The sequence below is a fragment of the Lithobates pipiens genome, unplaced genomic scaffold (assembly GCF_037356315.1).
Source record: "Lithobates pipiens isolate NorthernLeopardFrog02 unplaced genomic scaffold, aLitPip1_a1.2 Scaffold_22, whole genome shotgun sequence".
Classification (NCBI taxonomy): domain Eukaryota; kingdom Metazoa; phylum Chordata; class Amphibia; order Anura; family Ranidae; genus Lithobates; species Lithobates pipiens.
In genome coordinates, this window is record NW_027507784.1 from 192544383 (window position 1) to 192571628 (window position 27246).

Consider the following 27246-nt stretch of genomic DNA (forward strand, 5'->3'; position numbering starts at 1 on the left):
ATGGATACCAGGACTAATCACTAGAGTATTATAAAAGTGATCTATTGTCCTGGCAAGGCAAAGCCCTAGTCTTATACCTCCTCCTAGGTATTGTGTATACTGCTGTGTTTTATCATCTGGAGTCTTTTTTGTTCGGATAACACTACCTGGTGTTCATATGAAGGCTACCCAGTTCCCACAACATTCTGTGACGTTATTTCATTGTATGGTCGCATACCACCAATATGGTACCTTCTCTCTGAACCAAAAAAAATGTATATTATATTATATATAGCCCAGAGGAAATAAACGCACAAAAAAGCTTGGCATCAAAATTGTGATATTGCTCTGATTAATTTAGCCAACAATCCTTATTGAGTAGATATTGGCCCTTGGTATAAATGGCCTTTTTACATGTCATGCTCAACTTTTACTCCTCCCATACTAGCTGGATTAGGACACCATTTGCTGCTACCCCTCAGCCCTTTTCAATCTCTAAAACAGACAAAAAAAAAAAAAAAAAAAAAAAAAAAACACACACACACACCACACACACCTCACTAATAGCAAACCCCAGAACCGTTACAGGCCATCTATCAGGAGCTTAATAGATATTGGCAATGCAAAATTCAAGTTGGAAACCCTTCAACGTATTTGTTATACCATTACACGGTTCCAGAAATTGCATAGACTTTTGCATCAGGTTTTTGACACCCCAAAAACACATTTTGGGTTTAACTTATCCAAGTCGAGATGGATGCTATGGTCACTACTTAACAGCCGTGTGCTACCATAGTCAGTTAAGCTTAGCCTGCCCATTCAGAAATAAAAAAAACACACACACACTTACCATGAATATATTCGAAATGCCATCTAGGATAACCAGTATGGTTTTACTGTCCTTTACAGTTAGGAGGTTAAGCAGTGGTTCCAGCACCCCACAATGTACCAGCTGTACTATTTGCTCTACAGTACCTCCACTTGTATAGTTTGTCACTGCCCAAGCGGCTTCTTTCTTAGCTTTAAATTCACCCTAAGTGGAAGATCAAAAAATGGTTTGTGCATCTACATATAGCAAATTAGGAAAACACAATTGAACACTACATATTGAATCCTAGAATATAAAAAAGGCAAAATACATACTTACCGGGACCGATACATGGCAGGAACAGTGAGAACTTAATCAGGAACTTAATGGGATTGATGCATGCCAATCTCATGTGCATCTAGCATTTTACACAGGTTGTGTGTGTACTTGCAGCTGCCTTTGGGCAATTTGAGGTGTTCAGCAAGATTTACCCAAAAAAATTATATGGCGAAAGAGGTTACGCAAACAAAATGGGGGGGCATTATGGTCGTACGAATCCTGGGGTAGGAGAGGAGCTACAAGGCAGTTAGCCTAGTTTATGGAGTTTATGACCCAAACATGGCTTGTACTTCAGAGAGGAAAAACCATAGTCCCCAAAGCTAGTAGAGTATTTTTCATGTCTGTGCTTAAAGTTATACCATTCAGTATAAGGCAAGATGCTCATCTTTTGAATATAGTACTATTATTGCAGGAGGTGCTACAAAAAGGATCAATGAATCAAAACCATGACTGTTGACTACGGAAGAGAGATGCAATGTTGGCCATTACAAGAGAAGTGAACATGGTGTGAATATCCATAAAACGACAAACCGATGTAATAAAGCAATATTAACCTTTCAAAAACACCAGATGGAAAAAGGGTTCAAAGGCTTTAGATTGAAGTGGTAATTGTCAATTCGCACACTTCCGCAATTATACCCATTATCACGGTATAGTAAAATTTGCTTTCAGAATGTCTGCATCATAGGACAGTTAATTTTAGGTTCATTGCATTGCTGAACCAATGCTAGGAAGCACATGCAAATACTTGACATCAACTCAGAAAAGTTAACTTTAGCTTCTGGAAAAATTTGCAGCATTTTGTTTTTCGATCAAAAACTAAGATTATGGCTTTCGTGGTATCCTGCAACTAAGCAATTACTACAGTAGTGCCTAGTACTTGATATCAAATCAAGGACAGACCTCTGAACATAAAGTGCCCTGCTCAACATTTAAGACCATTTTAAAAAATACTGTTCGCTTAACAGTAGCATTATGTGAAAAGGGTATTGCTCTCAATATACAACATGGAATATAACAAAATGATCTACAATGTAGAACACATTTAACAAAATAGGCATTGATTAAAGTTGTATACACACATTCATTCCGTCTGAAGGCATTAAAGTATTTACCTCTTTCAGAACGTCAATCAGTGGAGCAAGGAGGCCACAAGTTATCAGCTGCTGAATCTGTGGAGCGGTTCCTGCAGCAATATTACTAAGAGCCCATGCTGCTTCCCTCTGGACACTAGGCTTAGAATGACGAAGAAGCCTAGACAGGCTAGACAGGACTCCTGCATCAATGGCTACCTGGGTCTGCTTGTCTGTTCCTGTAACTATGTTTCCAATAGTACGGAGGGCTGGAGTCTTGATTTTGGGGGGGGGTTCAGGGGAGGAGATAAAAATAAAAATTTAGTGTACAGACACTTGAGGGTCACAAGTGAAGAAAATTTTTACTCAGATTTAGGTTAAATATTTCCTATTTTTCTCAAAACCTTGAGATAGACATAGCACAACACATCACACAAAACTCCAAGAAACCAAAATAAAAACTTATATCCCACCTTTAAACACATTACACAAAGCAGATATTTATATAGTTTGTAGTTCCAATTTCCCTACTGCACTAACGGGGATACGCCATTTGGGCACAATGAATAGAGTCAAACTTGCTCATTGAGTTTCTTAAAAGATGTGTTTTTCAAAAGAACCAATCCATATCAGAGTGGGAGGATATGGAGAGGTCCACCTAAGGGAAATTCGTCTGCGGGCCACGAAAAGAGCACACGTGATAGTATAAAATAGGAGTATAAAGAGTGGGCTCAAGATAGCCCAATAGGCATACAAGTGGTTGAACTGGAATATTTAGCTCAAAAACATTAAGGTGAAAACAAAAAGGTTTACAACTCCTTTAATGCATCCTATCCATTAAGGTGAAAAAACACCTGACTGACCGCCCCACCAGCACCCAGTTTTACTTTTACTTAGCTGAGCCCTGGAACTTGACCCGATGGGGACGCACTCTCTGCAGGGGGCTCTCAGCTCGATTGGATAGATTAATATGAGCACAACCATTGGCTGTGGAGTTTGGGACATCTCCACAATAAATGTTTAAGAGTACCAGAAATACTACATCTGATCTCAGGCCAATAGAATGTACAAATTCCAGGGTTCTGTATACCCTGTGTAAAATAATCTGAGTCCATTCATGAGATGGTGAAAGGAAGAGACCGAAGAATCTTTCAAACCCCCTCAGATAGAGCCAATAGGGGGTCATTTACGAAAGGCAAATCCACTATGCACTACAAGTGCACTTGGAAGTGCAGTCACTGTAGATCTGAGGGGGAAGATCTAAAAATGAGGGGGAAGCACTGCCGATTTGATCATCCAAATAATGTGCAATCTAAAATGTGTTTTTTTTATTTACTTGCAGCGCAAAGTGGATTTGCCTTTCGTAAATAAACCCCATAGTCTTGTTCCCATCTCATTCTGGAATGAACAGGGAAAAAAAAAAAAAAAAAAAACACGACTATATGTTACAGAAATAAAGTCCCTTAGATGACTTTGCTTGCATTATCAAATCTATTAACTTTATTTGGAGGTGGTGAGCTGCCATCTAGATAAATGAAAGCCCGTAGACTTGGTGTATCTGGATTTTGCAAAAGCATTTGACAGTTTCCCATAAACTTACTGTACAAAAATAAGGTCTGTTGGCAAAGACCATAGGGTGAGTGCATGGACTGAAAACTGGCTACAAGGGCAAGTTTGGAGGGTGGTAATAAATGGGGAATACTCAGAATGGTCCAGGGTGGGGTAGTGGGGTCCCACAGGGGTTGTGTGCTGGGACCAATCCCATTTAAATTTCTTCATAAACAACCTGGAGAATTGGGTAAACCATTCAATCTCTATTTGCGTATACTAAGCAGGGCAATACCTTCTCCACAGGATATGGAAAACCTTGCAAGAAGATCAGAATAAGTTAATAGAGTGGGAAACTACATGGCAAATGAGGTTTAATGTAGAAAATTTTAAAATAATGTATTTGGATGGCAAAAATATGAATGTAATCTATACAATAGGGAGAATCCAAGATGGAAAAGGGCCTGGGGGTGCTAGTAGGCTTAGCAATGGCATTCCAAGCTGCTGCCAACAAAGCAAACAGAATATTGGCATTAAAAAAGGATATTACCTCAAGCGATAATTCTACCACTCTACAAGACTCTGGTCTCACCTGGAGTATGCTAGGAAGGAAGGAACTGGAGAAAGTACAAAAAAGGGCAAAGCAGCTAATAAAAAAGGGTCTGGATGACATTAAAAGGTGGTGTGCACTGAATAAGGATAGATTTTATAGACTACATTAAGACAGGACAATGTAGATGGCAGAAAATCTGGCAAAGGGTCCAGTAGCAAGAGCATAGATTCTCTTCCCCCCCCCCCCCAAGTTTATACCCAGTCCTGAAAACTTGCTAAATTCAACAATTACTGCTGGCAGAGATGAATAGATAATAGTAGATTAGTTAACAGAAGGATGTCATCCGCATATAGCAATCTCCTCAATACCCACTCTTACCATACCGATAACCTCTGCAGAAGTCTGCAGGAGACAGGCCAGGGGCTCTATAGCCGTGGCAAAAAGCGCGGGGGGGGGGGGGAGGGGGAGACAAAGGCCACCCCTGCCTAGTGCCGCAACTGAGTCTAAAGGATAAAGACTGAAGGCCACCAACCCTGACCCACTTACTGAAGGTAGAGCCAAGACCACATTTTCTCAACAGCCCAGATATGGCCACTCAACATGATCAAAGGCCTTAATGGCATTCATAAAGTACAGAGCAAGAGAGCGCACACCAGCCCTAGTGCATTAACGTTTATTAAATCCAATAAATAAAAAGCCGTGTCACACTCACAAGTTGCTGGTATTAGGACAGTTCGTGATATATGGGTTGAGGTGCCCATGTGGGTTCCTCTATGTAGAGAAGGACAGTATGTGAAATGAGGACCCGCTTTGGTGAACATAGGAGATGCATAGAAAAGAAAATTGAAAAACAGTGTACCACGTCATTTCAAACACAAGCATTTTGAAAAAAAATTGTTTCAGTTTCAAAACTTTGTAAATAAGTACGTTTTCTCCTTCACTGATGGGGCTACACTGATAAGGCGGCACTGATGGGCACCAATGATGTGGCACTTATGAGGTGGCATTGATGGACAGATATGTGGCACCGATAGGCGGCACAAATTGGCACGGATGGGTGGCACAGGTGGGCACTGATAGGCGGCATTGTATTGTTATACTTTACTAATGGATGCCAAAAAGTGATGCCCATTGTGGGCACTGATTGGCATCCCTGGTGGTCTAGGGAGGATTACCTTTTGCTGGGCATCCCTGGTGGTCTGGTGGTGTCCCTGGTAGTGTCCCTGTGTGGGCAACTTCGGGGGGGCTGTGCTGATAACCGATCAGCACAGACCCCCCCTGTCAGATGAGCAGCCGATCGGCTCTCCTCTACCCGCATCTGACAGATGCGAGTGAGGAAAAGACAATCACCGGCTCTTCCTATTTACACTGATCAGCCATGATTGGACACGGCTGATCACGTGGTAAAGAGTCTGTCGGAGACTCTTTACCGAGATCATAGTTGCCGGGTGTCAGACTGACAGCCCGCAACAACGATCGCCGCGATGCGCGCCCCCGGGGGCACGCAGCAGCTCATAATCCTGATCACATCATATGACGTCCGATCAGGATTATGCAACCACTTTGCCACCGTCAATTGCCTATAGGGCGGGCGGCAAGTGGTTAAAAAGTCTATCTCTCCATCTTAGTCTTACTTTTAATAATTATTGCAAAGTAGATCTTTGACTATTTGCAAATAAGAGTTTGTCGTCTTTTCCATATTGTTCCGTTTTATAGATGCGTTTCTGGGCATGATTCCCCCCCACCCCCCCCCCCCATTAGAAGCTCCCTGTAATTGGCACTAGTGAGGAGGGTTGGGAGGGTACTTGCACACTTAAATCACAAACAGACATTAGGGCGTCACCTGAAAAAGGCCACGCCTCCAAAACATGTAGTCATGGAAACAGTGATACACAGCCTAGGAGTCAGCACGCACGCCGAGAGATCCTCCCCCGGCCGCGAGTGACATCCACAGCCTGCTGGTCCGTGCGTGTGAGACGTGGAGAGAGGGATAGTGTATCCCCAACAAGCAGGTAAACTGAATGCCTGGTTATCCCCGCTGCAAGCCTTTATAGGGAGGGGGGGGGGAGAAAAAAAAAAAAAAAAAACACGGGAGATGAGGCAGCAGTGGCGGCTCTTGATTTCAATGTCATAACAATATCGGCAACTTGCGAGTGTGACACTTGGCTATTTATGTATTGGATTTAATAAACGTTAACGCACTAGGGCTGGGGTGCGCTCTCTTGCTCTGTACTTTATAGATTTGTCTGCCACCCAGTGGATTTCGTAAAGAGCAGCAACGCCCAGAGGGGATTCAATACTTTAATTAGATGCACCCTAGTGGAACTGTATAGGTGGGGACGGCGCCATTCTTGATTTGGATATACAATTTTGCTTATTGGCATCCAGCACCAGAAAGGCCTGGTTTGGTTGGTCTAAAACCAGAACCTGCATATTTAAAGAGGCTTGCCTGAGTGTAAGCACCAATGACCTATTAAGCATGAATACAACCTGATTGGGGTGGTTAAAATGCATAATGATCTTAGTACATCTGTTGGCCAGTACTTTGGCCAATATGTTAACATCTGTAGATAGGCAACTAACATACTTGCCTCACCTATAGAATCTGGGATCCGGTCCACAAAAAAAACCTTGTCAAATGTAATCAAGAAGGGCTGGAAGCACCACCTTAAATCTCTATTGGGGTGACCATCTAGACCTGGAGCCTTAGAATTGGAATAACTGGCTACAGCAATATCCAATTCATGTAGAATTGGAGCATTAAGAAATTCCCGATCGGTCAATGAGAGGGCTAGTACATAAAAATCTGCCTACTTAGATACTATCTACATGGAGCCAAAGACCTAATAGCCAAACGTGTAGCAGCTAAACAGTCCAAATACCATTTGTCCCAGAAGCCATTACTCATAACATGCTGCCAGCTTGAGCCTGTGTGGATGCCAAACCAGGCCCTGGGTTACAAATTCCTTTTGGCTGGAGGAAAGCAGGGTCCACTTCCAGGCTGTACAGGACTGAGAACCATACCCTTCTGGGCCAATAGAGGGCTACCAGGATGAGAGGTCTGAAACTTCCTAAACAGCAGTCGGATTTAAGGCCAACAGGGGGGGTGGGTGGGGAGGACGGGACAACAAAAATAGTACCTCCAATGGTGTGCCAGAGAATCTACCCCTATGGCTCCATCTATCATTTCAGAGAACCCCGGACTCCAAGGGACTCCCAAAAATACCTCCTTCATTCATACCACTCAGAATAAGAAACCTTAAAGTGGTTGTAAACCCTTACAGACCACTCTTATCTAGAGGCAAGCCTATAAGGCTTACCTGTAGGTACTGAAAATATCTCCTAAAAACTTGCATTTTTTAGGATATATTTACCATAAATGCTTGCACCACCATAATCGGCGCATGCGCACTATAGAAAGGGCACAATCATGCCGTTTCTATAAGACAGTCAACTCCCGCGCGGATGGATGTTTCCTGCAGAGGGGGCATTGTGGGCTTCGTTTGCAGGCAAGTGGCACATAATGGGCAAGTGTGTGTGATGCATACTAGCCCATTATGCTTTTACTTTGCAGGGGAATAAAGAGGAAGTAAAACCTATCAGGGTTTACTTCCTCTTAAATAGTGCAGTAAACACTATTGCCAGAACAAAGAGTGGAAATGCATTGAGTGAAAAAACTAATGCACAAAGCAAAATAAATGAATTATAAATGAGTGGCTGCCAACATGAAAAAGGTGTTCCTACACAGTGCATAGCAAAACAGGTTTTGACGCACAATAAAAAGTTTCAAAAGTGACAATGCAGTGAATAAATGATAAACTTGCCCAGTTCAAAAAAGTGCTTGTGCAAGACGAGTAGAATCCAAATGCTTCCACCATAGTGAGCCAGTGGTTTGCCTCAGCCTCTCACCTCAAAGACCACTACAGGTCTAGTCAAGCCTTTGTTTACGTGTGACTCCAAGCAGCCTGATTGATAAGGCTTCCATTGGTGCAAATATTCTCTTTATAGAGCATCACTCCTCCATGTACATTTTACATACAACAAAAGTCTCCGTGGTACAGTAATCCACTAAAGTATTTAACGCAACAACAAACTTCAACTAGGAATAAGGAGCAGGATGATGTTGCTTCCAGTCTCAATATAGTCAAGGGACACATGCGCTCTACATCTCATAGAAATCTCAAATTATACCCGATATAAATATCAGTGTTAATTTTGGCAGCAAATTTCAATTTAGTTTTAGTCTTAGGACTGAAATTGCTTTTTTTTAGTATTAGTCCCATTTTAGTCTTCTGCAATTGTTTGTCATTTAGGCAACCCTCTCATTTTAGGCATCCACAATGTAATGGATGTTAAATTGTAATGCATTTAAGCATGTCTCTACAATTTCAAAACTCATTCTGCTGGAATGAAAAATGTTATCGAGGTATAAACATGCACTACAGACCAGTGTTAATCTTTTGACTAAAATGGAATTTTAAACAATTGTTTTAGTTGATGAAATTAACACTGGTAAACCTATTCCATATATAATGCAGTAATATGATAAAAGACCACACAGCCCCATCTGCTAATGGATTGAATGAGTGTTTTTAGGATTAAAGTAAATAGCAACATCTAGTGGACAGATGTATAAAAAGCAATAAATCTATGAAACATTCCTAAATATTAAAAAAATTTGAGATCAAATTCTATATTGTGCCCCAAAGGTGCCGAAGTAGGCAATTCATGGATCCACCTAGATTGCGACTAACGATTTTGTCACCCCTCCAATGTGGCTTGTATTTTTCTATGCCATACTAGCAATGAGGAAGGATCATTAGGCTAAGTTTCAGAAAGCCCTTTAATATTGTGTATGCTCCTAGTCTCTTTCATAGTGGTCTTTGTTCTTCACACATATTGAATGTGACAAATTGCATTCCAAAAGACCTTCAGTCCTACACAATATAAAAAAAGTTATTACATTTTTGTACTCCTTTCCAGTTACTACAGATTTAAACGCTACCTTTTTAATTTTTTGTGTGTGTCTGCAAGTATAGCAACTCTTAAGTGAATAGCCTTTTCAAAAAAAAAAAAAAATTCTCAATGGTGGGTCAAGTCAATTTTTAGCAATGTTATCTGAGTGGGTGCTCTCTGATATTAGAATTTTGGTATATAAGGTACAATTGTTCCCAGGTGTCGATCTGCTCTTACAAAATTTAATATATTTCTTTAAAAAAAAAAAAAAACAATCTGTTTAGGTTATTATAATCCATCATTAATGGAATATTTTTCTGTACTTTTTATAGAATCCTGGATAAGTCTTCCTCTATGCCTGCTACTTGTATCTGTTTAAAAAAAATAAAAATCTGATGGGAGACAGATTTATACAAAAAGGATATCAACTTAGCCTGTTCTTCAAACTAATCTTCTGTACAATTCCTTCTCAGTCAAATTAGTTGACCTTTCGGTAGGTTGGTAAGCCAAGGTGCATAGTGGCAGCTAGCCATTGGTAGATTTCTGTCTAGTGGTTTGAAAATAAGTCTGTTATTAGTTTTCCTCCCTCATCTCTGGATCAAGAAATTGAAAAGGATGTTGTGATAAGGCCAGCAGACAAGGGAGGTACAATAATATAGTCAAAAGCATATAAAAAAAATAAAAAGGAATTAAACTGGCAATTGCAAGATGGGGAAAAATAAAATAAAAAGTTACTGAGCAAGCCAATGTTAAGATACAAGACAGTAAGTAATGCATTTTAGAATATACACACCAAAATGGTTAAATTTAAAAATATTTAACCACTTGACCACTGGGCACTTAAACTCCCTTAATAACCAGACCAATTTTCAGCTTTCGGTGCTCTCACATTTTGAATGACAATTACTCAGTCATGCAACACAGGACCTATATGAAATTTTTGTGCTTTTTTCACTCAAATGGAGCTCTTTTGGTGGTATTTAATCACTGCTCGGTTTTTTATTTTTTGTGCTATAAAAAAATAAAATAAAAAAAAAAACTGAAAATTCTGTAAAAAAATGAATCTTTGTTTCTGTTATAAAATTTAGCAGATTAGTAATTTTTTCTTCATAAATTTTGGCCAAAACTTATACTACTACATATCTTTGGTAAAAAGTACAAATTGGTGGATATTATTTGATCTTTGTGAAAGTTATAGAGTCCACAAGCTATGGTGCCAATATCTGAAAATTGATCACACCTGAAGTACTGATGGCCCATTTCAATTCTTGAGACCCCAACATGCCAGAAAAGTACAAATACCCCCCAAATGACCCCTTTTTGGAAAGACATTCCAAGGTATTTAGTAAGAGGCATGATGAGTTTTTTGAAGTTGTAATTTTTTTCCCCACAATTCTTTGCAAAATCAAGATTTTTTTAACTTTTTTTTCACAAAATTGTCATATTATCAGTTTATTTCTCACACAGCATATGCATACCACAAATTACACCCCAAAACACATTCTGCTATTACTTCCGAGTATGGTGATAACATGTGTGAGACTTTTACACAGTGTGGCCACATACAGAGGCCCAACATGCAGGGAGCACCATCAGGCGTTCTGGAGCACCCGGGACAATTCTGACATTTCTCTCCTACATGTAAAAATCATCACTTATTTGCTAGAAAATTACATAGAATCCCAAAACATTTTTTAGCAAACACCCTGGAGAATACAATGGTGGTTGTTGCAACTTTATCTCGCACAGTATTTGCGCAGCAATTTTTCGAATGCTTTTTTTTAGGGGAAAAAAAAAACAGTTTTGTGCTTAACCACTTAAGGACCGCCGCATGACAATGTACGTCGGTGCAATGACACCGAAAAGCACGTACATGTACGTGCTCGCCTTCCAGTGGGTGGGGGGGTCCGATCAGACCCCCTCCCACTGGATGCGGCGGTCCGTTTTGCTGCAGGAGCGATCCGGGATGACCGTTGGTTTCTGGCCAACCCCTCTCGATCGCTCCTGGTCAATGAGAAGCTTCCCCCGCTGTGTATAGGAAACACAGGCAGGGAGGAAGTGATGTCATTCTCCTCAGGGCGGTCTTTTTGACCGGACTACGAGGAGAAGAGTGAAAGTAAGTGCGCGTGCACCAACACTACCCTGACATGTAGGCACACAAACCCCCCCCCCCCCCCCCCTCCCTGATCATCCCCAGTCACAATGTCACTGATTGCAAAGATCATTTTCTGATCACTGCATTCAGTGTCAGTTGTGACAGTAAAAACTGTCAGGGCAGTGTTGGGAGGTGGTAGGGGGCTACCCTGGACCTAATAAAGGTTTAACCCCCTGATTTCCCCTAGTTAACCCTTTCACCCCTATTGCCAGTGTCACTAAGCGATCATTTTTCTGATCGCTGCATTAGTGTTGCTATTGTCGCTAGGTAGCTAGTCATTTTTTTAGCTTCACCGCCAGGTTTTTATAGCGCTAGGTACCCCCATATACTACCCAATAATGGTTTTAACTCCCCGATTGCCCCTAGTTAACCCTTTCACCAGCGATCACTGTATAAGTGTCACTGGTGACGCTGGTTAGCCAGTTATTTAGGTTCCCCGTCAGGTTTTTATATAGCGCCAGGGACCCCCATTCACTACCTAATAAAGATTTTAACCGATTGCCCCTAGTTAACCCTTTCACCAGTGATCACCGTATAAGTGTTAGGGGTGACTGGTTAGTTTGCTTTTTATAGCATCAGGGCACCCACCATTTATTACCCAATAAAGGTTTAACCCCCTGAACACCTGGCGGGTGATAATTAGGTTTTAGGGTCAGGGTCTGCGTCGCCCCAGGCAGCTCTAGGTTAGTGCCAGTACCGCTAACACCCACGCGCAAAGCATACACCTCCCGTAGTGGTATAGAATCTGAACAGATCAATATCTGATCAGATCTATACTAGCGTCCCCAGCAGTTTAGGGTTCCAAAAAAACGCATTGTTAGTGGGATCAGCCCAGATACCTGCTAGCACCTGCGTTTTGCCCCTCCGCCCAGCCCACCCAAGTGCAGTATCGATCGATCACTGTCACTTACAAAACACTAAACACATAACTGCAGCATTCGCTGAGTCAGGCCTGATTCCTGCGATCGCTAAGTTTTTTTTGTAGCGTTTTATATTTAAATCTGGAAGGCAGTGCTTGGTTTTCGGGGTCCCGTACGTGGCTAGACTCCCAAAAAGTCCACCACGTGTGGTATCGCCGTACTCGGAAAAAGCAGCAGAATTTATTTTGGGGTGTAATTTCACTTATGCCCATAGCATGTGTGAGCAATATATCATTTAGTGACAACTTTGTGCAAAAAAAAAAAAAAAAAAAAAATTGTAATATTCCTGCAACTTGTGGCAAAATATAAAATATTTCATGGACTCAACATGCCTCTCAGTAAATAGATTGGGGTGTCTACTTTCCAAAATGGGGTCATTGGGGGGGGGGGGGGGGTTGTGCTATTTTGGCATTTTATAGCCTTCGAAACTGATAGGTAGTGAGGAGTGAAATAAAAAAATTTGCACCCTTAGAAATCCTGAAGGCAGTGATTGGTTTTCAGGGTGCCGTACACGGTTAGACTCCCAAAAAGTCCCACATATGTGGTATCCCCATACTCAGGAGAAGCAGCAGAATATATTTTGGGGTGCAATTCCACATATAACTATGGCATGTGTGAGCAATATATCATTTAGTGACAACTATTTGTAAACTTTTTTGTTTCATTATTCAATCACTTGGGACAAAAAAATAAATAAAAATATTCAATGGGCTCAACATGCCCCTCAGCAATTTCCTTAGGGTGTCTACTTTCCAAAATTGGGTCGTTGGGGGGGGGGGGGGTTTGTACTGCCCTGCCATTTTAGCACCTCAAGAAATGAGATAGGCAGTCATAAATTAAAAGCTGTAAATTCCAGAAAATGTACTCTAGTTTGAAGATGCTATAACTTTTGCGCAAACCAATATACGCTTGACACTTTTTTTTTACTAAAGACATGTGGCTGAATAAATTTTGCCCTAAATGTATGACTAAAATTGAGTTTATTCGATTTTTCTTATAACAAAAAGTCGAAAATATATCTTTTTTCCCCCCCTCTAAATTTTCGGTCTTTTTCCATTTATATTGCAAAAAGTAAAAATCAGAGGCAATCAAATACCATCAAAAGAAAGCTCTATTTGTGGGAAGAAAAGGACGCAAATTTCGTTTGGATACAACATTGCATGACCGCGCAATTACCAGTTAAAGCAGTGCGAAATTGTAAAAAGACCTCTGGTCCTTAGGCTTTTAATTGGTTCGGGGCTGAAGTGGTTAAAAAAAAAAAAAAAAAAAAACACAGTAAAGTTAGCCCAATTTTTGCATAATGTGAAAGATGAAGTTACACTGAGTAAATGGATAACCAACATGTCACTCTTCAAAATTGCACACGCTCGTGGAATGGCACCAAACGTCGCTACTTAAAAAGCCCCATAGGCGACGCTTTAAATTTTTTTTTACTGGTTATACGTTTTGAGTTATAGAGGGCTAGGGCTAGAATTATTGCTCTCGCTCCAACGTTCGCAGCGATACCTCACATGTGTGGTTTGAATACCGTTTTCATATGTGGGCAGAACTTACATATGCGTTTGCTTCTGCATGCGAGCACATGGGGACAGGGGCGCTTAAAAAAAAAAAAATTTTTTTTTTTTTTAATTGTTCATTTTACTTTAATTTATTTTAGTTTGCCATTTTTTTCCCCAAAAATTGTTTGATCACTTTTATTCCCATTACAAGGAATGTAAACATCCCTTGTAATAGGAATATGGCATGACAGGTCCTCTTTACAGTGAGATATGGGGTCAATAAGACCCCACATCTCACCTCTAAGCTGGGAAGCTTGAAAAAAAAAAAAAAAAGGATTCTGGCTTTGATCGTATTGGCGAGTCGGTAGAAGCACCGGAGGGCGGCGGGGGATGTCTATGGCTGGGTATTGCAGGGTATCACCCACTATGGCTGGGTATCTCCGAGCATAGCAATTTATGGCAGGGTATAGCAGAGTATTGGTTGGAATTGTACTGCAGAGTATTGGCGGGTATTGCAGAGTATTTGCTGGTACTGCAGAGTAATGGCAGGGAATTGAGGGGTTACATTTCAGTGAGCAGCGATGTGGGCACTGCAGATGCAGCCCACAGCGCTGCCGACACCGATCTCTTCCCCCCTCCGCTGTACCGATCGGTACAGAGAGGGGGGAGGGAGGAACCGGCGTCATAACATGACGCTGGTTTACAAGTGATCACGCCATCATTTGACGGAGCGATCATGTGGTAAACGGCTGCGATGAGCAGCCGTTTACCGTGATCCGCGATACGCCGGGTCCTATGGACCTGGTGGTCATGGATGCTCTCGAGGGGGCGCGCGAGAGCGGAATTCATACGACGGCCTCCCAGAGTTAAACAACCGCCCTGTAGCAGTCATTCGGCTATGGGCCGGTTGTTAAGTGGTTAAAATATTATACCAATAGAAAATGATATACTAATAAAAAATCCTGCACAAATATTTTAGGAAAGGAGGAATCTAGAGAATGGCACTAGTTTCAAAGTAATCGTTCAACCGTCCAGGGGCAAGAACATTTAAAGTAAAAATCCAAAACCTCTGACCGCTTTCTGAAACATTCGGCTGAGGGGAGGTTCTTTGGCATTGTCTCAATGACCCAGACCCTTAAAACATCTGTAGATTTTTGATGGTACTTGAGGAAATGCCTAGGAACACTGATTATCTAATCCACCGGTGATGCTCGCCGAAATGCTTGAAGTGGCCTAATGGTTCTCCCTACATAAAACAGGCTGCAAGGACATGTTAGACAGTATACCCACATGGTCAGTGGAGCATGTGTGAAAACCCTTGATAGGGTATGTTTTTCCTTTTACAACAAAATCCTTCTGGCCATGTTTCAGGAACTGACAGGTTTTGCATAATTGTTTGCGACATTGGTACATAACTGAGATAGCTAGAAAAGTGGGAATAGTGTCAGCAGGGAGGAGGTTTCTCTTTAAGTTTAACTTGGTGCCCCTTTGCTCTTAATGTTGTTTCGTTATTGGAAGGGGGTGATAGAGACTGAGGAAGGTATTCGGTATAACTCTTGGAGTTAAATGCATTGGTGTGTATATTGGGATATAGAAATGAAAAAGAGGGAGAGGAAGATTATAACAGTAATTTTAAGATGCTTGTTCTAGGCCAGGAGGCTGATTGCAATTAGATGGCAATCAAGTTTATCCCCTACAGTAAGAGGCTGGGTAAGCGCAATAAATGAGACTATATAAAAACAAAACAACTTAGAGTTTGATAAGATGTGGAAGGCATGGTTAGAGAAAAAAAAAACAGACCCCTTGTTATGAGGCGTCATAAAAATATAAATAGAATAAAGTAAATTTAATAGGAAAAGGGGGTACACTAGACAAAAATGTGTCAATTTACTTTAATTCACTGAATGGAAAAAAGGAAGGTCAAAATAAAGGATAAAAGATGTTAATCTATATAAGTAAATACTAGCACACTGGGTGGGGGGGTTTAAGATGCAATTTTCTCTTTATAAAACTTTAACGGGAGATGCAAGGATTTGGGGGGGGGGGGGGGGGACATGGTCCCCCTGTGTTTTTTTTTCCTTTCTTGTTCCTTGGGCCGATATAAAAAAGGGGAGTACAACTTTATTATCCAAGTTGCTGTCTCAACTCCTGGTTATAAAATTGCTTATTTTTTGTATTAGTGATATGAAAAACAAAGATTTGGGGGAAAAAAAAAAAAAAAAAAAACCTTTCCGAAAGTATCTCAGCATTATGCCCAATACAAGGATCCTTTCTCGTATGTGGCATAGAAAAAGTCAGAATCAAGGTGGATCCATGACATACTTATATTGGCACATTTGGGGCAAAATGTGGAATTTGATCTTAAATGTTCTATAGCCAACTTAACATTTAGGAATGCACTTTATATCATTTAGCCATTAGATGTTGCCATTTATATTGATCATTTTAACTTATGGGCGTTTAGGACCAGATAGTGCTGTGTGGTCTTTTATCTTACTGCATTATATATGGTAGGTTTATAATTGGGATTTCTGTAAGAGATGTAGAGCGCATGTGTCCTTTGACTATATTGAGACTAGAATGGGAATAAGTGTTGAAGAAAAAAAAAAAAAAAGATGAGGCCACTGGCGTTACAATGACAGGGGAGCTGTGTATACAAGTCCAGCATGGTGCACCTGACTTCATACCCTTGATAAAAGAGGTTGTTATCTGTGACATGTTGGAAGGAGCCAGGTAAAGTCCCTTCTGGTTGCTGTCAAGACCAAAAGTCCTGTTGTGAAACTGATAAACGCTATTTTAACTGAAAGTTTGCGGCTGTGTTAAAATACTTTGTTGGATTACTGCACCCTGAAGACTGTTACATGTGAATGGTATATGGAAGGGAGCGAGAATCCTTTGGAAGCTTTATTATCAATCTGGCTGGATGTCCCAGAAGGATTTCATTGCTTTGGAGCTGGGATTCACACAAAGAAAGGCTTAACTAGACCTGTGGGGGTCTTTGAGGTGAGGCAAATCACTGGCGCACCAAGGATGGTGGAATGGGCTGGGCATGTTTATCACATTTATTCACTGCATTGTCACTTTGAAACTGTTGCACTTATTGTGCGTAAAATTATATAATACTGGGTGAAGAAATTTTATATTTGTACACTGTCACTTTTTGTATATTTGCACTATATATTTTGTTTGCAGATTTTTCAAATTTACTGTTTAAGCGCTACATATATTCGTATTCAAATGGAAATAAGTTGACAATTAAAAAGTGCAATGTTCTATGCACTGGAAGGATAAAAAAAAAAAACAAACACACAAACACACATTTTAGCAATGAACACTAGTGCATTTCAAAATTATAAAAATCAAAAAGTTTAAGTATAGCGCTTCTATATAAAAAAAGGAGTATACAGAGTGATATTTCAAGCAATTTGATTTTGATTATGGCTTATAGCTAGTGAAAGCCCAAAAGTCATCTCAACAATTGCATTGCACAAGAGCAAATAAGGGGATTTTAAAAGACAAATGTTGGCTTACTGAAAAGCATGTCCCTGAACAGTGTAATATGCACTCAATTGTTATGGCAGCCCAGGTTGCTTTAATAGCAGGCTTCAGCTCCTCCATCTTCCTCTTAATGAAACCACAGATTTTCTATGGGGTTTAGGTCAGGTGAGTTGGCCAACCAATCAAGCACAATGATATCATTAAACCAAGTATTGGTACTTTTGGCAGTGTGGGCAGGTGCAAAATCCTGCTGGAAAATGAAATCAGCATCTCCATAAAGCGCTCTAGAATTTCCTGGTAGAGGGCTGCGCTGATTTGACCAGAGCAAACAGTGGCCCAACATCAGCAGATGACATGGCCCTCCAAATCACCGACTGAAAACTTCACACTGGATCTCATGCAACTTGAATTCTGTGCCTCTCAACTCTTCCTCCAGACCCTGGGACCTTGATTGCCAAATTAAATGCAACCCTTTCCAGTCTAATGATTTGGGGAGCCATGTCATATGCTAGTGTTAGTCCTCTGTTTTAGCAAGTCCAAAGTCAGCACAGGCCTCCACCAGGAATTCTAGAGCACCTCATGCTTCCCTCTGCTGACCAGCTTTATGAAGATGCAGATTTCATCTTCCAGCAGGACTTGGCACCTGCCCACACTGCCAAACGTACCAATACCTGGTTTAATTATAAGGTTATCACTCTGAATGGCCAGAAAACTCTCCTGACCTAAACCCCATAGAGAATCTGTGGGGGTATTGTTAAGCGGAATATGAGACACCAGACCCAACAATGCAGAGGAGCTGAAGGCGGCCATCAAAAGAAACCTGGGCTTCCATAACACCTCAGCAGTGCCACAGGCTAAGTATAAAAGAGAATATTCCTGCGCCTAATCAAAGAGTAATCAAAGATCGCCTCCATGCCACACCGGATTGATGCAGTAATTCATGCAAAAGAAGCCCTGACAAAGTCTTGAGTTCATACTATACATACATTAAATACTGAAAAGTATTGGTCTTATGTAATACTCTGAGATTTGGGGTTTTGACTAGATGCAAGCCATAATCAAGATTAAAAAATGCTTTAAATTATATCGCTGTGTAATGAATCTATACAAGATTTTTTTTTAATTGAATTCATGAAATAACATTTTTTTTATATTATAATTTTATGAGATGCACCTATAAAATTACATAAAAAATAAAATAACGACATTTCCACCAGAATTGTTCTGGTTTGTTGGAGGGGGTCATTTTGCTGAAGCAGATCTCTTAAGCAGTACCAAAATCTTTAGGCTGTCAGCAGATCAGCCTCTACATTTTTGTCACAGTGCTGAAAAATAGACAGCAGCTGAGCATTACAGTACCGCAAACAGAAAAGGTATAGCTATATGTGCTTAAAGGGCCAGCCAGAAGTGATCTAGCAGGACTAAAGTTACTTTAAGCTTCAACCCCTTGAGATATCCATGGCATAACATTTAAAAACCAACAACCACCAACCCCAGTTCCAGCCATTATGTGATGTCACGTAGCGAAATTAAGCTTTAATGTCACCAGTGTAAAATATATATCAGAATATTAGCATAGCGCCAACAGCAACTAGCACCATTTTAAAATATTTAGTTCCAGACATGGTAGCACATACGCAAAGGCAGAATCTCATGTACACAGCCATCTTGGGCAATAGGTTATTTATATGGTTATTCGAAAACATAAAAACTAAGTCCTAAGCCTTCCATTATAAAGGAAAAGTATATTGGATTTAATATCCAATTTCTTGGCAATTACAGTAAAAGCAAAACCTTTATTTTGCTAAAAACGAAATCCAAAAAGGGATAAATTCACTATATAAAAATTCTTCATAAAATCAAAAAACATTAACTTGATCACCAGAAGGTTTTACCCAGTCATGACCAGAGATTGTTGCTATTCAGTACAGTTCTACTTTAGCAATTGCTCGGTCATGCAAAAATTATCTTACTCCCACCACACCTTTTTTGGTGGCATTTGATTGCCACTGGGGTGTTATTTTTGTAAAAACATATCCAATAAAATCAAATTTCTTAATTTAGGCCAAAAATGTATTCTGTTACATTTTTTTTATATACCAAAAAGTATTCGTTTGTGTAAAAATTATAGTCATATAGGCATGTTTAGTCAAAGATTTTAGTTTGCCACAAGTTTTTCAAAAATTGCAAAACACTATTCTGTGGGAATACCACATGACTTTTTGGGAGCCTAGCCTCATACAGGGGCACAAAACCAATGCCCACCTTCAGGCATTCAAAAAAGCATAATTACCCAATCTCCATTCCTACCTGTTTGAGGCCCTGAAAGGTCAGGATAGTACAGAACAAACACCCCCCACAATCCCTTTGTGGAAAGTAAACACTCCAAGGTATTTGATAAGCATTTTTCAGATGCAACTTTATCACAATGTTTTGAAGCCGATTGGCATTCCTGCAAAGCAAACTGTTTAACACACAGTAACATTAAAAGCGGTGAAAAAAAAAAAAAAAAAAAAAAAAAAAAAAACAACACACACCACACACCATAGTTTCGTCTCCCACAGCGACTTTGAGTGACCTTTACATTAAAAAGATAACTTAAGTTGCCTCAGCTGGCCAACTTCCTGGATTTGGGCACAGTGCCTTCTGGAAACAGAAGGGCTGCGATGACCCCTTCCTGAAATTTTAGGAAAGAGTTCTTTAGTGGCGTTAAATATACAAAATATAACATTTTATACCCAGTGTGTACCTCTGCAGTCAACTAAACACAGTTTCATCATTTGGTCATTGGAGTGCACTCCCATGTCAAAGATTAGTCCTGAACACAGGCTTTTCAACTACACCAGATGCCGTGTAAATTTGGATGGTCGTGTGTGGGTGAACAGAAGACAGGATAAGAGGAAAAAAATAAAAATAAAAACACAAATCAAAAACCAAAACGAAACCAAAAACCTAAACAAAAACAAACAAAAAACAAAGTGTGCCTGGAGACTTAAGCCTAGGCTTTCGCCATTAAGAAACATGAAGTGGGCTTTAAAAAGCATTTACTGGCAGAAAAATAAGTTTTACTATCCAAAGTTAAAAGGCAGAAGCTCTAAAGTCAATGAAGAGTTATGGGGGGGGGGGGGGGGGGACACACAACATGCCCCACACAAGATGGGTGAACCAGAGATACTGCTGTTGTATGAGCATATGGATTTTGTGGGAATTTCAGACTTGGTTCAACAGCTCTCGACTGGCTGGCAACCATTCAAGGGTATACCCATTACTACAGGGAATAAAGGGTAAACAAAAAGGGAAGGGGTATGCCTGTATAATAAGAATAATGTACACAAATGTGAGATATTACTAAGGGAGCTAGGGAAGAGGTAGAATCCTTATGGGTAGCGCTCCAAAGGGATGAAGCCAAGGGGAAATACTGGGAGTATGCTATAGACCCCCTAACCTGAGGAAGGGGGGGGGGGGGGGTTGGACCTATCACAATTTATATTAGTGGCAAGGATGCAAAGTGTTAAAATGGGGAATTATAATTATCCAGACTTAGACTGGGTGTAGGGAACCATGCAGTCAGCCAAGGCTCCAGCTCCTAAATATCTTGCATGACAATTTCATGGGTCAGATGGTAGACGCACCAACTAGAAATAAAGTGTTACCAACACCATACCTTACCAAGGATGTGGAAATACTGGGAAATTTAGGAAACAGCAATTGCAGGTCAACTGGCTTCAGTACAAAATAAAAATTACATAAATCACACAAATAGGAAACATAAGGGGAACACAGACACTGAATTTTAAAAAAAGAGCCAACTTCTCTAAACTACGAACCTTGCTAGAAGATATGAATTGGGATAAAATCTTAAAGCAAACCCATCTCCCCGTGTTTGTTCCCAAGAGCATTTTAAATAAGGGCATTAGCCAGTGCATCCCATAGGGTCATTTAAAAAAAAAAAAAAAAAAAAAAGCGAACAAAAGATACACACACACACACGGTTGAGGGATCATCTGCATTCAAACTTTAAGAATACATCAAGAAATGTAAGGGTGCAATTTGGGCAGCTAAGATAAAACACAAGAGATAGCGGAGGAGCGCACAAAAAAAAAAAAAAAAAAAAAAAAAAAAAAAAAAAAAAAAAAAAAAAAAAAGGGGAGGAGGATGACAGACCATATTGGCTCCATAAAGAATGAGGAAGGACATCTGGTTGTCAATGATGGGGATATGGAAAAGGTATTGAATTTATTCTTCTCCCCAGTCTTCATGAGGGAAATTGGGGCTTCCGTAACACTGCAGAGTTTATCCTCATGACATCACAGGAAGCACCCTCATGGCTAACAGAGGACAGAATTAGACTTGGAAAACGTAACATTAATAAGTCACTGGGACCAGATGGCTTGCACTCAAGGATACTTATGGAACTCAGTCAAGTAGTTGCCATACCATTGTGCCCAATTTTTACTTGCCCCATATAACCCCTCCCGCTACTGGGAGTCCTCAGTTTTGTAGCCAAGCAATCAAAGTGTACAAGAAAAAAAGGTAGGGACCTCTGCACCCCCTGATGTACATCAAATTAAAGAATTTTTACAGGTAAGCAGTTCTAAAAAATCCCTATTTTCTTTCCTTACATCAGGGGAAACAGAGCCGTAGTAATTGCTACGTGGGATGTCCCATAGCAATGGCAACTGAATGGGGCGGGGGGCACCAAGAAAAGAAGTCAGGCGCAGCGTACTGCAGGCTGCAGTATGACTCCTCCCGACCCTTAACCTAGATTTTTTTAAATCTGGCAAGTGTATGAACTGAAGACCACGTTGCGGCCTTACAGATCTGAGCTAGAGGCCCAATGATGCACCGCCCAGGAGGTACTAGATGCCCTGGTTGAGGTGCCTTATGGTTTTAAAGTCATATTAAGCCTGAATAATGCACTGCCTGTCCTCTTTGGACCATCCAGCAGAACAAAATATCTGTCCTGAGCGGTCGCCTTTAATACACTGACCACTTACTACATCAAGGGAATGAAGCAACCTCTCAAGGGGAGAAAGGGGAGAAACTTGGTTTAAGTGAAAATCTGTCACTACCTTTAGCAGGAATTCAGGATGAGGGCGTAAAATCACCTTATCCTTATTCATAATCAGATATAGCTCCTTACAAGAAAAAGCCGCTAGTTCAGAAACACTTCTAGCAGAAGACATGACTAGAAAGTATTTCTGGTTGCCAACAGAACCAAGGGAATTTCCCAGAAGGGTTCAAAAGGCTGCTTTTGCAAAGCTGACAGGACCAAATTCAAATCCAAGGATTTAGGGGTGCCCCGATTGGAGGCCTGATTCATGTTGCCCCTGCACAAATCTATGCACTAAAGAGTGAGAAGCTAAAGGCCGCTGAAAGAACACTAACAAGGCCGATATCTGGCCCTTGATGGCATTCAAGGCCAGATTCATCTCTAATCCCATCTGTAGGAAATAAAGGATTCTACCTATAACATTTCCTGGGGTGCAAACCCCTGGATATGCACCAGGCAAATGCCCTCCAGACTATAGTAAATGATCCTGGAAGCTGGCTTCCCAGCATTAATCAAGGTAGATATAACTGAAGGAGATAACCCACGATCCCTCAGAATGTGGGTCTCAATAGCCAGACCGTCAAATTTAGCATCTGTAAAGTAGGATGGAATATCAGACCCTGTGAGAGAAGGTCTGGCCATAACAGTTAGTAAGGTTGAATAAAGACATAAGTCCATCCAGTTCAAGCGTCTACAATTTCCTTATCACTGTACATTGCACACTCACATCGGTCCCTACCCTCAAGGAGCACACAAGCCAAGGTCCCCATTTATATACTAGGGCCAATTTACTTACCTGCATGTCTGGAGTGTGGGGGGAAACAGGAGTACCCGGAGGAAACCCACGCAGGCACAGGGAGAACATGCAAACTCCAGGCAGGTAGTGTCGTGGTTGGGATTCAAACCAGCGACCCTTCTTACTGCTAACCACTACACCACTGTGCCACCCACATAACGGCAGAGTCCAGGGAACACCTACTGCCATCTTTTCAATTTTGGTGAACCAAGGCCTTCTGGTTCACAAGAATCAACTTTTGTTCCTGCGAAGACGATGTGGAAGTAGCAGAACTGGAGGAAATGCATAGATCAGAGAAAACTGATCCCATGGGAAGACTAATGCGTCTGTTGCGCAAGCTAGTGAATCCCTTGTCCGACACAAAATTGTTGACTTAGTTTTTGAATCTGGACGCGAACAGGTCCGCGTCCCGAGTACCCCATCTGACATATTGCAAGATAGATGTCAGGGTGAAGAGACGACTCTCCTGGAAGTTGGCGGCTCAAGTAGTCTACCTGCCAATTCTCTTGCCTGGGAAATAAAATTGCCAAAAAGGCAAGGAACGTTGTGTTCTGCCCAAAACAAAGTAATTCACCTCTCTGGGCTGCACAACTACTCCTGCCCCCCTGGTGATTGATGCAAGCCACAGCCATGGCATTGTCAGACTGAATCCTGACAGGACAGCCCTTCAGTCTAACCATCCAGGCTCTTAGAGCCAGATGAATTACCCGAATTGCCAAAATATTGGATTGGCAAAGTCCACTTTCCCTGGACAGAATGCTCTTCCAGGACCGCTCCCCAGTCAAAAAAAAACAAACACAAAACAAAAAAACAACTGGCATCTGTAGTTACTACCTTCCAGGTGGCAAGTAGAAAGAACCTTCCTTTAAGGTTGCTGGATATCAGCCACCAATTTAGGCTCTGATATACGTCGGGAGCCAGCTGAATTGGAAAATCTAAGGCCTGGACCTTGTTCCAGGCTGACAGGATTGCGCTTTGTAGCAATCTTGAATGAAACTGTGCGTAAGGGATGGCCTCAAAAAGGAGGCCACCATCTTTCCCAACAGTCTCATGCACAACCAAATGGAAGGCTTTTTCTTTGCCTTAATGAGATGGAATAGTTCTACAATGGAACAAATTCTCTTTGGAGGTAGAAATGCCTTTCCCTGCCATCTATGATTAGTGGCAGGTACTGTACGAGAACCCAGCCTAGAGATTCCAGGTAGTTTACCGTTGTCACCAGACCATGGTCTAACCCGGAAACTAAATGATCTACCAAGAGTAGATCATCCAGGTAGGCTAGGACCATTATCCCCTGAGCCCTTAATCTGGCTAAAGCAGGAGCCAGAATCTTTGAGAACACCCAAGGAGCTGTGACTAGACCGAATGGCAGAGTCAAACTGAAAATGACAGTCTTCTACTTCGAAGCGCAGCAACCTCTGGCGTGTAGGAACTATTGGCACATGAAGATGGACATCCTTGATAAAAAAAAAATCGATTGAAGCCAAAAATTCCCCTCCCTGGAGGTTGGCTACAACTGACCGGATTGACTCCATGCGGAAGGATCGGATGTTCAAGTGCCGATTTAGACCTAAAATAGGTCTTACTTCCCCCGTTTGGTTTTGGGACCGTGAAGAGGTTTGAATAAAAACCTGTGCCCTGTTCCTCTAAGGCAGGGATATGAAATTAGCAGACCTCCAGCTTTTGCAAGACTACAAGTCCCATCATGCTTCTGGGTGTCATTCTTGTGGCTGTCAGAGTCCTGGTAAGCCTCATGGGACTTGTAGTTCTGCAACAGCTGGGAGGTTTGCCAATTACATATCCCTGCTCTAAGGGAACTTCTGATATGACTGCCTTGGACAGAAGATGGTCCAGTGCTAGGAGAGCCTTCTTTTCTGGGCCTTTTGGAACACTTGACTTTAGAAACTGGAGAGACGGCAAAACTGAACACTCGTTTGTAACCTAGAGAAACAGCAGAAGCCACCCACTTGTACTGACATTGCTTCTGCCAGATCTTTGTAAACTGCAGGAGCCTCCCCTCCCCCATAAGCAAGCAGGGGAACCCCTTCATAAGGATGCTTTAGTATTCCGCTTGGTGGGCTTCCTCGGAGGACATTCTTTTAGACAGGGTCTTAGTTTGTTGTGACCCTTTAGAGGAGTTCCTGGCCCCTTGCCACTCAGCTTACAGCACAAAGCAGGGGCAATACCAGCAAAAGAATGTTACACTTGCTAGGCTATAGTACAGTACAAGAACTGCTATTAATCCTAGCTATACAGTACAATGTTGTCAAAAAACAGGAATGCCTGTCACCAAACCTGACCAGCAACCACTCTGCTCTGTCCCTCCACCACCAGGCAGCAGCTACTTGCATGGCTTGCTTTAAAATACTTGCTACACATGTGGCCGACATCTGACGCCACTTAGCCATGCCCCCCCCCCCCCCTTCCTCTTTCAAAAAGGGAAGTTGAATCTCCAGCGCAAGCGCCGGCATCATGGCAGGCGGGGGGGGGGGGGGGGGGGGAGAATCTTCTGCTCAGCAAGCGGCCACAGCTTGCCATAAAAAAAAAAAAAAAAAAAAAAAAAAAAAGCTGGCTGACATTCAGACAAACTGCCTATCTGGTCGCCCAGGAAGTGATCAGACCCGCCCCCCCCCCCTTCTTGCCTGAGGGTCTGAGCTGGAACTCAGTGGAGCTTCTGGCATTTCCAGCATCAGAATGGTGAGAACCTTCAGGAACTGGGGGAACACTCAGGTTGACCCACAATCCTGGACCTGCGAGAAGACCCTGCCAGTAAACTTTTATTGGCCTTGCTAACAAAAAAAGTACTGGATCCCAGGGCCCAGCTCTTTAAAGCATTTGCAAGCAAAACCTTGCATCTTACGATTACGAGGCACCATTTATTTAGTCCATTAGAGACATCAGAATGGATCCAGTCAGGATGGCTGGCTCTCAAAGGATTACTGCCTGTGGAGCTCAGTACAACACATCCTTTACACGTGCCCAACACCTTAGACACTGGTGAAAAACAAAACTGAGGACTCCTAGTGGGAGAGGTTATATGGGGAAGTTCATGCCTTAAGAAGCGTGCCAGTGTCCAGCACCTGATATGCAGATATAACCCACGTAGTAATTACTATGGCTCAGTGTCCCCTGATGCAAGAAAATAATCTGGCTACAAGGGAGAGTTCAGAGGGTGGTGATACATGGGGAATACTCAGAATGGTCAGGGGTGGGTAGGGGGGTCCCCCATAGGGTTCTGTTCTGGGACCAATACCATTTGATTTGTTCATAAATGACCTGGAGGATGGAGTAAACCATTCAATCTCTGTAGTTGGACAATACTAAACATGGCAATAAATTCTTTGCAGGATGTGGAAACCTTGCAAGAAGATCTTAAGTTAATGGGGTGGGCAGCTACATGGCAAATGAGGTTCAATGTCGAAAAATGTAAAATGCATTTGGTGGCAAAAATAGGAATGCAATCTATACACTAGAGGGGAGAACCTCTGGGGGAATCTAGGATGGCAAAGGATCTGTGGGTCCCAGCAATGCCAAGCTGCTACAAACAGAAAACTAGCGTGCATTAAAAATGGATTAACTCCATGGATAGAGAAGTCTCCAGAAAAAGAATTCACTATACAGAACTCTGGTCCAGCCACACCTAGAGTATGCTGTCTCGTTCTGGGCACCAGTCCTCAGGAAGGACGTAATGGAAATGGAGCAAGTACAAAAAGGGCAAAGAAGCCAAAAAGGGACTGGAGGATATCTGTCATGAAGAAAGGTTGCAAGCACTGAACTTGTTATATGGAGAAGAGACGCTTGAGAGGGCATATGCACCATCTTGAGAAAAAAAAAAAAAAAAAAAAAAAAAAAAAAAAAAAAAGTTGATTGCCAATAAAGTGCTGAAACTAATATTTTGACTACACCCTCTAGGTGTCAATTTAAATTAGAACCTTAGCTTTCTGACTTGTCAGCAGTTCTGGCTAATTTATGGCTGGGCCCTGCTGTCTCCCTGTAGCCAATCACTGAATGATCCTGTGTCTTGTTTGTAAATACACAATGTTCTAGAAAAGCAGGATCACAGTATGTT

At 41.6% G+C, this 27246-nt stretch overlaps 1 protein-coding gene across 1 annotated transcript in view; it reads right to left on the minus strand.

The window, feature by feature from the left end:
* The window catches only part of KPNA7 (karyopherin subunit alpha 7), a 98094-nt gene that overhangs the window by 18826 nt on the left and 52022 nt on the right, over window positions 1–27246 (minus strand). Inside the window, exons 8-9 of the mRNA XM_077448762.1 lie at window positions 2242–2475; window positions 830–1012 (exon numbers count right to left, since the gene is read on the minus strand). Of these exons, the coding sequence (XP_077304888.1) occupies window positions 830–1012; window positions 2242–2475 (417 nt within the window). The remainder of the gene's footprint in view (window positions 1–829; window positions 1013–2241; window positions 2476–27246) is intronic.